Below are 15,476 nucleotides of genomic sequence, written 5' to 3' on the forward strand. Positions count from 1 at the left end.
AAAGATTGTACAGGATGCATTATCCTTAGGAATGGCCCTGCAACGCCGAGGTGTTTTGACACATCCAGTGACCTGTTCGAGATGTGGAGCCCAGGAATCAGCAGAGCATATGTTCCTACACTGCAGGTTCGCTAGGCGAATCTGGGAAAACCTTCCTATCATGCGACCACTGGCCATCGGAGTGAACACTACTTTCGACCAAGCTTTGAAAGCATCGCATGATCTAGTGTGTCTACCTCCCACGGGTGTATCGGGGAACATCTTCTCTTGGGTGTGTTGGTGCATATGGACAGCGAGGAACCACCTGGCCTTTGAGAACAGAACCCTCGATTCAAAAGATGTCAACTGCAGTTCCATTAAGCTGGCAAGAGAATGGCAGGAGGCCCAGTTGATCAAGCCCCAACAGATGCGCAACCTAACAGGGACCAACACCACCAGACCGGAGAATCAATCAACGACTGCTTGTACTCTTTTCACTGACGCGGCATGGAAATCACAAGATAGAACTGCAGGCTGTGGTTGGATCTTCCACAATCCACAAGAGAGAGAGAGACAACTCACGGCACATCGACAGAACTCTGTGTCGCATCACCTTTGATGGCGGAAGCTCTAGCAGTCCGGGAAGCACTGCTTCATGCTACGCTCCTCCATCTCTCCAACATCTGCCTTAAATCAGATAATCAGGTGCTTGTTAAAGCACTAACCTCGAAGCAACATCCGGTGGAACTCTACGGAATCAACTTGGATATCGAGAACCTATCTTCATCGTTTTCTTCTGTTTCCTTTTCTTACATCTCTAGGACTTTGAATTCTGCTGCAGATGCTTTAGCAAAATCTGCTTTATATGGTTTGAACGTTTAGGTTTCTGATTTTTAATGAAATCATTGGTTGGACAAAAAAAAAGGATATTGATGTGGTATTAGCGGGAGTAAAATTTATAATCAAACAAGTATTAAAAGGGCGATATACTGATCAGAAACGCTGTCCACGTCGGACAGTTTAATCCACCAATCATATTTATTGTTTTTGCCATGTCACTTTCGTGTTACCTTTGTGGGCTTACTGTGTTTTCTAAAAAAAAACGTGTTGATACGTTTGGGCCCAAGCCCATCCGACCATTGCTATACGGCTTCGACCACGAGCTCTCCTCCCTTTCGCGTTCTGCGAACCCTAACTCTTCCTCATCAGATCTATTCTTCATCTCCTTTGCTCTTCTTCCTCTTTGAACCGTTTCACGATCTGACCCCTAAACAATGAATACATCTTCCACTTCGTTCTTCCTTTACTCTCATTTATGGATTCGTTTTGTTTTTCTCCTTCGGATTTTGTTTATAAAGCTCTTAATCCGCCTTTTCTCCTTCAGTTTTTTTTTATACAACTCTTAATTCGAGTCTTATTTTGATTAAGCTTCGTTGCAATGAGTTCCAACGGAAAACCCATCTCCGAGAAACCAAGCCGCGTTGAAACTGAATCCGTTCCCGGACCGATCAACCCCGTTGGAACACCCTATGTTTCTTCCAGCCACTCAATCGCCGATCCCCACTCGAAGCAATCCGAAGGCGAAGCGTCGGTCACCTCCTGTCTGACCAAACTCAGCGGCAAGACCACTGGCTCTTCGGGCGTCTTGAACGGCTTACCTAAATCGAAGAACCCCAATGGTATGAACCCTTATCGTTTCCTTATAAGATTATAGAGTCCGTTTGATTATCATAAAAAAAAAGTGTGAAGATTTGAGATTTAAGCGAATTAGATGAACAAATTTTTTTTTTAAATATATAACTTATATACGGAAAATAAAAAAACATGTGAAATTGTGGTACAGGGTTTGGTCTTTTTTTTGATGATTGCAACGTTCGTATTTTTCTGCAGGTATGATCATTCACAACGCGAAGTCTGTTGTTTCTTCAGGCGTTAGGGGCAAAGCCGCTGTCTCCTCAGGCTTCAGGGGAAAATCCATTGTCACCGCCAAAGTTGATGAAGTGATGACTTTCAAAGATGTGAAATACGGACTTCATGATGGCGAGTTGAAGTTTCGGTTGATCCATTTTTGGGAAGCTCGAAATGTTGTGACGAAGGTGCTTATCGGTGTCGAGATGCTTCTCATCGACCACAAGGTATAAACCGAAATCTTGGTTGCAATTTAGTTTAATAATTGTTCGCCAGGATGTTGATTAATAATTTTAGCTCAAACTTATCGTTATATTGATTGTTGTTGGTGCGTCTCCAAGTTTCCTGACTAGCATTTCTAAATTAATTTCTTTACTGTTCTTAACAGGAGACTGTCATCCAGGGTTTCATCCCAGCTGGGAGGGTAGATACTTATTTGCCACATATGAAAGCTGGTGGCATTTACAGGCTCAACAGTTTTTTCGGGTCTAACAACAAGACTTTGTATCGTGTTGCGGAGCCAAGTTTCACCATCACCTTTTCAGCTACTTCTGTCCTCTCTGATCTAGAAGACAGTCCGCTTTGTTTCCCCAAGGACCGTTTCCGGATCCATGGATATGAGGAGTTCGATGCTGCCTGCGACTTGCGAGGGGATCTTTATGGTACGTTCTCACTGTTTTCAAACGATCAAATATAATCAGCATTCTTCGTCTAGGATAATGTTTTGATATATACTTACAATTTTTATGCTTCATTGTTTGGTTTAAGATATATAAATCATCGAGTTTGTTTGTTTTATGTTGCAGATTATGTTGGTCACATCAAGCTTGTGAATGGGCAGGTTCTCAGTGATAGTCTTGTGCTAGATGATGCCGAGATAGCTGCATCAAGCCGCGTCATGCTTCATGTTCAGACACATGAGTAAGCTATCTGTATTTTCCATATTCATGTGTTGTCTCTCTTAACACACGTGTTTGTATGTTGTAGTGGTCCGGTGATGAAGTTGTACCTATGGGACAAGGCTGCCTCAGACTTTAGTGAGAAATTTAAAGCATCTGGAGGAACTGCACGTGTTGTTTTGGTCACTACTTTAAACCCGAAACGATATGGAGGTCCGTATTACCAACTTTTTTCTTTATCGTTTAAGTACATAGATTGGCAAGGAATCTTATCTGGTTAGGTTAGATTAAGTAATAGAACTGCATTTAGTAGAAATTGGAGTAACTTATAGGTTTGGATATAACAAATATAGAGATATACATAATTCTACATCTCATTTTACATTACAACTTTGCATCTGTATTATAACAATGGATCTGTTATAGGTGCCCTAGCTCTCTCCTCTATGGCGCCATCGCGTGTATTTTTAGACACTGATGTTCAAGAAACCAAAGAGTATCTCGCTTGGTAAGCATTCTTTACTTAAATTGTGTCCGTTGTTATTCCACATTGTATTTGATTTTGGGTGTTGGCTGCAGGATGGAAGCGAACTTAGCTGTTGCCAACAGAGTGAATGCAGACGTTGTCACTAAGACTGAGACAGTTACTATTGGCGAGCTCTTTTCCTATATGAAGCAAGAAGATGCCAAGGTTGTACAGTATCAAAACGTATTCAATATGATAGTCTTAGTTTCTTATTTAACTGTTTAACATTTGCAGGTTGCTTGGTTTGAGTGCATAGCAACCATTGGTGATGTTGCGCTAGGTTCACCCTGGTATTACATAGGCTGTGGTGTGTGCCACACTAAGGCAACCAAAGGGCCTACCACTCTTATGTGTAAGAAGTGTGGGAAAACCAATATTGTTGGTGTTGCACAGTAAGTGACTCAGCTGTTCTTAGTGACTCAGGTGTACTTATTCTCATACTTCAATGCACTCATTATAACTCTGCTCATGACACAGGTACCTGGCCAAGATCTCCGTGTATGATAATGCTGATCAGGCGTCTTTTGTGCTCCTCGGTGATGCTGGACATGAGTTGGTCGGAAGGAAAGCTTCAGAGTTGGTTGCAAGATATTTTGAGGTAATTACAAACCTGTGTGCCCCTGGTTTTGAAACTGTATTTTCCAAGATCGTTAGATATATATAGTGACAATTGTTTAATGTATGTTAGGGAAATGAGAATGTAGACGATGGCCACTTCGTTCCGGTACCTCAGGCTCTGATTGATACCATTGGACAGACTCGCAAATTCATTGTGAAAGCATCAGATCACAATTTGACTGGTAAGACCCAAACTCTGACTGTGACAAAGGTCCTCACCCCAGAAGTCCAAGAAGTTGAAGGCAATTTAGAAGAGAATATGATTGTACCAGAAGCCCAGGAAACTTTGCAGAAGGGAATTGCTGATGATGAGCATGTGGGCGTTGGCATGGTGAAAAGGGCTGCTGATGATGTTGAGGCAGAAGATCCCAAGCGAGCCAGATGTGGCTAGGATGTGTTGAATCTTAGTTTTATGGTTACTAAAACTCTAAGCTTTGTTTTTTTTTTTATCTCAGACTTTGTTTTGCAACATTAACTATCTTTTTTATAATCTATTTTGTCTCTCCTTAGTGTTTTTTCCATAATTTTGATGTTTGAACATTTTAGTTTTTTAGAATTGATGCTTTTACGAATTAGGTGGACTTGTGAACTTTGAGTTCTCGAAACCAAAGAAGTCACATAATGTACCAATAAAGATTTATAAAGCACTTACGGTTTTGGTTTGAGAAAACATGTACATCATACATCTTTACTTAAAAAAAAAACGACAAAGAAGAGATGACACGGTTGGTTGTTTATATAACACCATGAGAATACCACAAAAATAAATAGAGAAACAACTTAAAAACCTAAATGTGAACCTTAAGATTTTGTTCGAATATAGGAATTAAGTTTAGAACAACTTTGAAATCAGCCTTTACAGTTAGTTCTTAACCAAAAATTGTTAGATTTTTTTTCTGTTAATGTCGTTTCAATTTGATTAATTGGTTAACATATTGGCTGTTTTCTAGCCATTTTTTATAAATGATTTCAAAATTTATCATAAAAGTGATGTATACATGAGTATTGATTTTATAGAAAGAACTGTATTTTAGTATTTTTTATTAATGATTCCAAAAATTATCGTAAAAGTGATGTTTACTACATATAATAGAAGCTGGAGTACATCATGTATATGTTTTAATAAACATACGATAAACTATTTTAATAAGAACGAAATGTAAAATATTTATCTATATAGTCAATGATATAAAAATTCATATTAAAATGTTAAATAACTATACAATTAGAGTTTTGTCGGTAAGACAATTGTAGTATCATATGAATTCCTTCTTCTTTGTATGAATGATAGATCTTTTGTTTGCACTCGCGACCTACTAATTTTACATAAATAGTATATACATTTATTATCAATTCAAACACCATTAGAATAAATTATTTTTATTTTTATGAAATATTTAATAATTACTAAATATTAATTTTTAATTTATGATAAACTTTTTAAAATATTTTTCTGCACTATCTATTACTGTATTAAATATTATAAACACTCACATATTACGAATACATTACCACTGTTTATAAATGAGTCCAAAATTTATCATAAAAGTGATGTATACATGTGTATTGATTTTTTGCTGTAATTATAAAATATTATAGACAACTACATATATATGAAAAATAAAAAAAACATTTTAGTAATACTAATTGTAAATTTTGTTCTGGTAGCACTAATCTGTGAGGAAATACATATTTAACTGTCTGGCTATTACATATTTTGTAGGACCAAGGTGATCTTAAATTATTTTCTATATAACACAATATAAATTATTTTTAGACAATGATAATTATCAAATCAATAAAATTTCTTTTTAGTTAATTGTTAATTATATATACTAACAAATCTATTTATTTATTAAGGATAAAAATCTTTTAGTTGCTTTAACTTCAAGTATGAGAGTTCAGAGGCAAAAAAAAACACTTTACAAATTACAATATAAATTATTAAAATAAATATAAATTAATTAATTAAATAAAAATTTAATTATACCAAACAATCCGCGCGTAGCGCGGATAAAAGACCTAGTGATTGTTAATAATTGCATATTCAGTTGTTATAAGTTAATGAATTTTAATATTTTTGTTTAAATTTAGTGTTATTGGTTTGTTGATTTTCTAATGACAAACAAAATCTATTGTTATTAAAATTAGATCTAAGGATTCGGTGATTGTATCAAAATCTAATGTTATTAAAACAAGAGAGTTTAATAAAATTATAAAATCAATTCAATTTAAACTTTTTGAATAACAAAAAAAAAATTGTATGGAATTTAAATGTTCTTAAACCAATAACAACAGATTCTATAAAGATTTTTAAAAATCATCAACCAGTAATAACAAAATATCTAAATTTTTAAAATTCTTTAAAATTCACCTACCAGTAACCACCCTAAATCTATTATACAAATACACAAGAGACTTTTACCGCTTGCTTATGAAGCTAAGAATTCTACATATACTAGATGTGAATATGAAATTCATTTCAGAAAATTTGGTGCTTATCAAACCGAAACTATAAAATATTTGATCAGCACCAAATATTATAAAACCAAAATACATGATTCCTGAAATATCCAATTTGAACTCGATTGAAATATTACAGTGGTCATTCCTAATTTATATTCCAATGTTTTTAGACATTTTATAAGTTCATAACATATGATGCTATGTTGCTAAAAAAAAAAGATGCTATATGGGCCGACAAAATAAAGCTTTTCTGATACCCAACAAATATTCAAGCGCCATTAAAATTTTAATTAGTTAACAAAACTCCCGCCAAACATTTGAAATTAATTACGGTTCTCAATCCTCATAGCTACGTTACATCTCTTGAAATAGCAGCATCTCTTAATGTTAAATCAAAGTAGCTTACTCTACTTACTTGAGTCGAATCTTATTACAGTTTGGAGGTTATATTTTCGACAGAGGCAGCAGTTGAGTGGTATGTCTGGAAAGGCATACACTAGATCATTCAATAGCCTCCAAAACGTTGTTGTGATCAAGTGAGTTTCCTTTTACAACATGAATCTATTGGTTTATATCTTATTGATGAATCTAAATTTGTTCAGTCTCAGGATTAGGCTCAATATTAAAGAACTGGCAGTTCAGACAGTTGGAAACTGAACTGAGAGTAGGCTATGAAAACCTAAACCATTGAGCGAGAAGACCTTGATAACATTTATGGGATAAACGTGCCAAGAGGGTATCACATCCAATTTCTTAAGCAAGACGATAGTATAGTCAGTGGAGGTATCGTGAAGCCTATTGTTCCTTCTTTGTGATTATCAAATGTTCCCAAACTTGTGACCATGCTGATTCACACTATATTTGAATTGGAGTTTCTTCAGTCTTCTTGTTACAAAAGACCCAAGAAGATGGAGGAGGTTAAGTACGAGGATTGGAAATCGACAATTTTTTATTGGATCAAGAATCACTTAACAAGAATTGATTCGTTGTATTTTTATCTTTGTTCTTTGTGTTTATGGGTCTTTTGTTCTTTCCAGGAGCTAAGAAAGTAATACAGATCAGTCTCAATTTCTCAAAGACAGACAAAAGAGTTGCAACTTGCAAGTTGATTCGTACGCCTTACACAGTCAAGACTCACCCACTTCATTTTTTTTGCTGTTTTCACTTTTCATCACATAAAACAAAAAGGTAAATCAAAAGTTCCAAGTTTTTTTTGGATTGTAAACAAATATAAACTGTTGATAAAAAAAAAACAAATATAAACTATTACATTAATAAATAGAGACTTGGAAAAGTGTAATAAAGAGGAGAGTGTAGCTCTCTCACATTCCCTAAGAACGAAAGCTTCTATCATTTGATCAAAATGTCAGGTCACACCGGTAAAGTAAAGAAACTTCAGTGAGACGAGGTGGAGTTTGTAACCCAATACTGCTTCACCGCTATCAAAACCTTCTCATTAACTAAAGGACCATCCTCATGATCAACCAGCTTCGAGTCCCATCTCATTCCAGATATGATTCTCTTCACCTTGATCAATGTGTCAACATCATCTCTGATTATAACCGCTCCTTCTGGACGCAAGATCCTATCCATCTCCAGAAGAATGTCATCCGCATTGCACCTATAAAGATTCATAAGCAGACTCAAAAACACACCCAATCAACAAGTGTTTGAAAAAAAACAGAGAAACACTTACTTGTTCTTGTACAAACTGAAGAGATGGTTCGCATGGATTAAGTCATATGTTCTTGGGTATGTAGAGAAAGCCTCACACCTGAAACAAACAAAGTCTCTCAAACCACAACACAAAGAGCTTTCAGATGTTGTCATAAGATGAGTGTGTTTCTTTTACTCACCAGTCATGGTAGATTCCAATGAGTCCTCGTTCATACACAACTCCAAGTCTATTCTTTTCAGCGATCGTGGGGACAACATTCATAACCCAAAGCTTTGTAGATTCAATAGCAGCAGCAAACCCACCAAACCCTGCGTTCATGTCCATGATGTTACGGTACCTTCCTGTATCAAGCAAACTGTTGATCCTCTTGTAAGCTTTCACATGTTTTTTCCACTGTCTGTTATCATCTTCATACGCATCAACCGTGACACCAGAGATGGAACCACTAGAGATCCTAGGAGGCACTGCGTTGAGTCTATCTGGGAACACCTGAAGTTCTCCTCCAGCCACTTCATCTGAGCTACTTGTCTCCGGATACGGTGTAATACATGCCTCCATTTTCTTGTACCTAGAAAAAGATAGATGGGTCAGAGCCAACAATTTTACACTGGAAGAGAATCGATCCCTGGCCTAGACCAACAAGACGATTTCTCTTCCAGTAGAAACCACTAGACAAAACTTAAAAACTTGCAAGAGGTTATGTGGCGAATGTTGCACCATACCAGACATCATCAGTATCATCAGTTTTGCAAAAGTTGGCTCTAGGGTCATCTCGTCTTGAACGGCATGCCTCATCGTTGACTCTCTTCTGCCAGATAGCGATCTCGCCGTGTTCATACTTCTTCTCCCAACAAAGAAGCTTAGCAGCTTCCTCAATCTTTCTCTGTTCCTCTTGAAGCTCATCCTTGGGACGTTGCCATGCCTTGTAGTTGATCTTCCAGTTGATTGGAGGACCAGAGAGAATCCAGTAGCCACCTGGCCTAAGCACACGGTCAACTTCCATCAAGTACATCCCATCTGTTCAAACACAAAAATAACATTAACTGATCAATCATTAGCTAAAGAAGCTAGAAACTTGTCTTACCGTTTGCTCCCCATGGAATCAAACAACGAGAGCAGTGAGCCATGTCGAAAGCCCGTGCTGGATATGGCAACTTTATAGTCCCGAGAACACCAATAACAGCGGGAACACCTCTCTCTAAAGCAAACTGGACCTGAGCCTCGTGGGAATCTCTTGGAGCGAAAGACATTGCACGCACGTTTCTGCTCCATAAGTATGCTCCCCAACTTGCAACCTACCAAACCATTTTCAGTTTAGTTCCACAATGCAACAACTAATATTCCATGTTTAAAAAAAAAAATCATCTTTAGGCGCCTTATAGAGGATTATTGTTTAAGCAGGCGCCTAGATTGATTTAAAAAAAATAGTTTTGTTTAGATCCGATTTAACGACTAGAGGGCGCCTAGACCGATTTTTAGAACACTAGCTAATAAAAAAGACAAATCAAAGATTAAGACATTACCCCACAACCAGTGTCCAAAGCAGTCCTAACAGTACCATTCTCCATAGGTATCACAGAAGCAAGCTGATCAATATACTTATCAGCACCCTGAGGAAACTGAGTCCCACCACCAGGGAACCTAAAAACGTCACCCTCATACTGAATCCAATTCTGAATAGCCTTCTCAACAGTCAATGCCTTATACGGAGCATTAGCATACGGCACGTAATCTCTACTCTTAGGCCAAGAGAACGGCGTCACATATCCTTTAGGCGCTGGCACAAGGCAACGTAGCTTCTCACTCTCGGGAACGCAATGCCTTTCGCGGTAGATCATACTATCTCTAGGGAACGTCATCGCGCGTCTCTGGTCTTGACAGGGTGTGTAGTCAGTGTAACGAGCATCACAGGGCTCGAAGGCTTTGACCTTTGTTGAGGAACCAACGATGCTGGATTCTCCAGCGTGGTGAGTCTCGAAGTTTAGGCTTGGGACGATGTTGCAGTCAGCTCCGCTGTTGGTCATCTGGAGAGCGATGCTGTCTCCTTTGCCGAAACCGCTTCGTTGCCATGCTCCGAGGATGTAGAAGAAGCAACATAGGCTGAAGACGATGAAGATCTGAACAGAGCTTCTTGTTTTGCCATCGGCAGAAGTAGACTTCAACGCCATTGGGTAATCTAATAAAACATAAAAACAAAAGTCAGATCAAAGAGGTAAGAAGTTGGAAGCTTTGAGAGATAAGAATCAAGACAACTATACTTAAACTAGAATCAGACACATGTGCTCGCGTTCGTGTTGTCTTCAGGAAGAAGCAAAAGATCAAATCTATTTTAGCGTAATTAATCAAAGATCAGTAAGATTAACGAATACATGTAACTAACGGATATTTATTACAACAGATTGAGTGACGACATACACAGAAGCAACCCTGATCTAGATTTGTCGGAATGAGTATATAAGAACGTACAGGTAATATAACGAATCGGGGAGATCCTCTGTTACAATTGGCTAATCTGAAGCGATAGTTCCAGAGATTGATGCAGGTGGGAATGATGATTGATGATTGATGATTGATGACTGATGAAGAGAAGGGTGGGAGGTGATTGGATGAAACGTGTGAGATAGCTGCTTGTGTAGAACCCTAGTTTTTGCGAAGCTTCAACATCATCTAGCCATGGGATGTATGTAAAAGGAGAAAAGAAAGAGAGATATTAAAGCTGTCCTTTTTTTAAAACAGAGCCATAGAGAATGAGATAGAGAGAAGGGTAAACTGTGTATATCAAATCGACTTTTGATATTATTTTTTTTATATTTTTCTTCATAAAATTCATTTGACCTAGATTTGTTGAAATTTTATGGCGAAAATGAGAGAGATTACTTGTTAAAGAAAAAGCAAAAGTAAAAAAAAAAAAAAAAAAACCGCGTTGTTACTGATTAACGGCCATAGGTGTATCGTATGACTGATCTTGTTTACTGACTGAGCCGCCCATGTTACTGATTAGCATTTCCTTTAGTCGCCCATGAATTGACAACTTCTAGGTTCAAGAGATTGCAAACGTATGATTTAATCGTGAAAAGGGGCACATTCAAATGGTCGTAAAAAGAAGATAGACGCATAAATGTACTATGCATACGTGGATAGTAGATGAAACATGTATAACTGGTACCTTTTTTTTCGAACACAATAAATGGTACCTTTTATCCTTTAACTAAGTGCCTAAACTAAACTTTTATCTAAACCAAAATTATAAGTCATTTATAAATCAATACTGTACAAATGAATAGTCTAATAAATTTTAGACTATATGGATTATTACCACTTAGAAATCAAAGTTACTGTGGACATTGTGTATATTAGTCTTTTTGTAGAGTAAACAAAAAAAAATGTTGCACAAAAAAAAGCAGAGTAAACCAAAAGTAGCACCATATTTTCTTTCATCAGCAGCACATTTACCTAGGGCTTGGACTTATTATCCAGAATCGAGATCTGATCTGGATCCGTTCCGAAAATAGGATATTCGGGATCTTCGGATACGAATCTAGATAGTAAAATGTTGCATACGTCGAATCCGGAATGGGATTTTTTTAAATATATTAAATTCAAAATTTTATTAGTAATTATAGTTGATATATTAATATTTATACATAAAATTAGTCTTATAATATTATCTTCTAACTTTCATAATATTATTTATATATTTTTATAAATTTGTAAAATATTTAATTTATATATTATTTTTAGAATTTTACTATTTTAAAAAATATATTTTTTAAATTTTTTTTTTTTTTTTTTGATGAAATATCAAATTTATTGATCAAGCAAAGAATGTTATTTACATAAGTATGACTACTCTACTATCTTTATGTATGAACCAGTGCTTCTTCACATACTAAGCTGGAACCAACGGCTGAGTAATCCTCCATATTTGTGATCGAATCTGTATTTGAGTGATGAGATTCTGTTTCTCACTGCCTTATCAATGCGCCGACGCATATGATCAGTGGTGACTCTGCTTTGCTGATGACGCCTCCCATTCCTTTCTCTCCAAATGTGGTAAATTGTGGTCTGCAACAAAAGCTTCACCAAAACAGTATCAGCTTTCCCTTGACTTTAGACAGATAATATTATATTTAGACAGATGTCTGAAATCTGGATATTCGGAAGGTTCGGATCCGATGGATTGGAGACCTTAAATTTTCCAGATATCTACATCCGTCTCACCCTACATTTATCTGTATATATTTGTTTTTATTTACATTGTTTCGTATTTATTTATGAATGATAAATAAAAAAGTTTAGTTTGCTAACATGTTACCTTGCATAAGTTATTTAAATTCTTACAGCAGGGATAAATATAAGCCGAGTATTTAGTATTTTCTATATTTGGTATTCGACTTGATTTGTATGAGTAGTAATGAGATCCTGCAAAGATCAGCACTCTAGAATGATGAAATGGGGATAAGCTTTGCTGTTGAATGCCGTCAAGCCTCAAACACAAGGATTGTGAATCGGTTGGTCACACAAGAGCAGCGAGAAACTCTTGATATACTTAAGATTTAATTCTCTGGATTTGATACACCAAGGAATCCGAAATAGTTTGATGGATATTACTCACTAACAAAAAAAGAACTCCAAAAGATTTTTGTTTATAAAAAGAAGGTTGCTTTGTTCTCAAAAATAGGCCACACAAAATATAAAGGGAGAGAGAGTCTTGTAAATGTATAAGACTCCTTGAAAACCAGCAATAATAAAAACCGAAATAAATTAAAATTTAGTTTGAAATTTTTATAAAAATAAACTTAAGAGTATTTTGTTTAAAGACTCTTTGCTGGATCATGTTCTTGGAGCAACAAAATAGTTGATACGAAAACAACTTGTGGCTTCGTTAAAAAAAAAATCTCTAGAAAATTCAGTGGGACAAAACTAGAGGTAAGGAAAAAGACCACACACAAGTTGCTTACCTACTTGTTGATTAGCTTGAATTATTTCTTAAATATTGTGTACTGTTTTACAAACTGTTGCATAAGAGCCAATTTCACTTCTTCACACATGAGAGAATCTGATTTCAGTGGCCCAGCCTTCAATGGCATTTATTCTGAAAAAGCAGTTGCATACAAATATATCACTTACCCCTCATGTTGCAGTGACTATGGGATTATGGTATTAAACTTATGAAAGAGATCAATTCCACATGTAATAATCAATTGTTCACATATAACTTTTTACTAGATCTTTATGAATCTCAATTATCTTGCATCCACAAGCATTTTGAAATGGTTTCAAACCCAAATTAATTACTCTGTTGTGTATCCTTATATTCATTGTAGTAGATATTTCAACTTTGATATACAATTCTCCTCTTTTTGACGCCATTTTATAATTTGTCAACATTGTTTGGGCATTTGAGACCTTGAAGATGTCTATCTTTTATTCTATGAAAAATTCTTCTAGAACTTCCCTTTGCTAACCACTAATCTGGCATCTCGGAGTTTTTGTTTTCAAACTAGGTTTTTAGTAATAAAAATCTGTGATTTGTGGGTTTACTTCCATTTGTGTCAATCTTTATGAGCTAATACGATTTACATTAGATATAAGAATAAAAATGATTTCATATGATTCCAAGTGCTGGTTATACTAACTAAATTCAGTTTGAATACAAGATTAAAGTGAAGCTTTGATTTTAAAAGACTCCATAAATCTAATTAAAAATAGGGAAATTAGCATGAATGACAAATAAAAAAAATCATAATGTAGAAACTAATAATAACAATCATGTGGCTATGATGTAGGACATAGTTACATTTATTTATGTGTGAATCAAAGATCTTCTTCTCTCCATTTTTTCATTTTATTTTTCTGATCTGCGTTTCTTCTTCTTCTACTCTTGATGATCATCAACTCTTCACAAAAACATAATTGATTTCTATTCTAGTCATTCCTCCAATCGGAGCATCTGATGTTTTAAAGTATGCAATTCTCAGCTCCTTTTGTTTACGGTAAGAGTGAAGAAACCGAATCGATCGATCTCAATAGTATTTTGGTTGAACTAAGACAATTTTTCACTATCTGCAGGTGGTCGAGCTTTCAAGTCTACTCGATCCTTCGTCTTAACACCAGAAGGTGCCTGAATTCCACCAAGGTTCGATTATTTCATCACCAACCCAGAATCAGACGATGTGTTGATTGGAGAAGATGAACAGTAATCTTTATGTAGTATGTTCTATTCTATATTTCGTGGATTTAACAAATGGAATAGAATATATAATTCATGGTAATATAAACAGTTGTATGCCATCAATATGAATCAACTGGTCGAGAGTTTTATGAGGACAAAACTCTAGATCCAAAACAAACATAATTTCTTCAGAGTTTTAAACTTGTAGCAAAATGAAGAAGATTAACTGTAATGTTGATGTGGTATGAGCTATCATATATTCCTCGACTTCCAAAAATAGAATAAAAATCAAAATTCATTTTAGTATAAATAATTTTGTTGGGATTCAATTATATTAAAAAAAATATTTCAGCGGTTAACGATTTGATGATTCAAAAAGTAACAATGAAGATATGATTCAGAATTGGAAAAGACAATACTGATATGTATAGAGTATGTTATATTATATTTTTTTTGTTTTGTTTTATTCTGTTTGAGAAACATAGAATAGTTTAATATGTACTTCAAATGAGACACCATACTTAAACATATATATTAAAAAAAATTGATATGAATTTATTTGTCTAGAGTTTAAACTAGACTAAAAACTATAGACCTTCTCTCATATTTCTCCTCAAGCAACCCATATGTAATTGGTAATAGTATATAGTAAATAATATATTTTTCTATTTTAATGGCACATTATAGCCATTTTGAATAATTGATGGATGTGAATTTTTTTTTCTTCGTTGCATAATAGTCTTCTTGATTTTTGCTAGTTAGGTTATTTCTATTGTAGGCTCTCTTTCACTATTGCAAGAAAATTAAACTGTTATCAGTTTGTGTTTTACTCCACACAAGTTATAGCGTAAACATAAAACTGAGTAGAAGATATAATAACAAACTAAACTACACGAAATGAAAACAACAAAGCCCAATTTTTTAAAAAAAAGATTGACATAAAGTTACAACCATAAAATACATGATTGTCACTGAAATATTTTAAAATAAATAGAAATATAGTTATGGCATGAAGAAACTATGAATATCCAATGGTCAATGAAATTTGTATTTCATTTTCAGTAATTAATCTTTTGTTTTATAGTATTTTTTGTTGCCTGAATTTTTTGAATAACTAATCTTTTAAATATTAAAACTATGTAGAGCTAATATTCTCTAATTTTTTATTTACAAATTGTGCTATTAAAATATTTAAATGCTTAAATATTCTATAAATAAAATATTGTC

At 35.1% G+C, this 15,476-nt stretch overlaps 2 protein-coding genes across 3 annotated transcripts; one reads left to right on the forward strand and one right to left on the reverse strand.

Annotated features, from left to right (window-relative positions):
• Positions 1 to 1,238: 1,238 nt before the first annotated feature.
• On the forward strand, positions 1,239 to 7,789 carry LOC108868994. Its single transcript, XM_033274267.1, has 8 exons — positions 1,239 to 2,549; positions 2,694 to 2,808; positions 2,875 to 2,999; positions 3,213 to 3,294; positions 3,366 to 3,477; positions 3,547 to 3,704; positions 3,790 to 3,910; positions 4,001 to 7,789. The coding sequence occupies exons 1-8, from the start codon at positions 2,333 to 2,335 to the stop codon at positions 4,319 to 4,321; spliced, it is 1,251 nt and encodes a 416-aa protein (XP_033130158.1). The 5' UTR covers positions 1,239 to 2,332; the 3' UTR covers positions 4,322 to 7,789.
• LOC103829207 (probable methyltransferase PMT2) lies at positions 7,583 to 10,812 on the reverse strand. Of its 2 annotated transcripts, none has more exons than XM_018653361.2 (7): positions 10,576 to 10,812; positions 9,598 to 10,250; positions 9,159 to 9,369; positions 8,797 to 9,091; positions 8,253 to 8,642; positions 8,093 to 8,170; positions 7,583 to 8,017 (listed from the first exon to the last, which is right to left on the reverse strand). In XM_018653361.2, exons 2-7 carry the CDS (start codon positions 10,240 to 10,242, stop codon positions 7,792 to 7,794), a joined length of 1,845 nt encoding a protein of 614 aa, XP_018508877.2. In that variant the 5' UTR covers positions 10,243 to 10,250; positions 10,576 to 10,812; the 3' UTR covers positions 7,583 to 7,791. The 2 variants fall into 2 exon arrangements, with proteins under 2 accessions (XP_018508877.2, XP_009103114.2); XM_009104866.3 differs by having other exon boundaries at positions 10,541 to 10,808.
• Positions 10,813 to 15,476: the final 4,664 nt, after the last annotated feature.

This window comes from Brassica rapa, chromosome A07 (assembly GCF_000309985.2).
Source record: "Brassica rapa cultivar Chiifu-401-42 chromosome A07, CAAS_Brap_v3.01, whole genome shotgun sequence".
Lineage (NCBI taxonomy): Eukaryota > Viridiplantae > Streptophyta > Magnoliopsida > Brassicales > Brassicaceae > Brassica > Brassica rapa.

What these genes read in the sequence shown, in the direction of transcription:
- LOC103829207 (XM_018653361.2), bottom strand. Translation starts at nt 10,242, where the DNA reads ATGGCGTTGAAGTCTACTTCTGCCGATGGCAAAACAAGAAGCTCTGTT. An exon ending in GATTCCATGGGGAGCAAACG is followed by an intron (nt 9,092 to 9,158) that starts GTAAGACAAGTT and finishes GTGTTTGAACAG; the next exon opens with ATGGGATGTACTTGATGGAA. An exon ending in GATGATACTGATGATGTCTG is followed by an intron (nt 8,643 to 8,796) that starts GTATGGTGCAAC and finishes ATCTTTTTCTAG; the next exon opens with GTACAAGAAAATGGAGGCAT.
- LOC108868994 (XM_033274267.1), top strand. Translation starts at nt 2,333, where the DNA reads ATGAAAGCTGGTGGCATTTACAGGCTCAACAGTTTTTTCGGGTCTAAC. An exon ending in CTTCATGTTCAGACACATGA is followed by an intron (nt 2,809 to 2,874) that starts GTAAGCTATCTG and finishes TGTATGTTGTAG; the next exon opens with TGGTCCGGTGATGAAGTTGT. An exon ending in AAACCCGAAACGATATGGAG is followed by an intron (nt 3,000 to 3,212) that starts GTCCGTATTACC and finishes GATCTGTTATAG; the next exon opens with GTGCCCTAGCTCTCTCCTCT.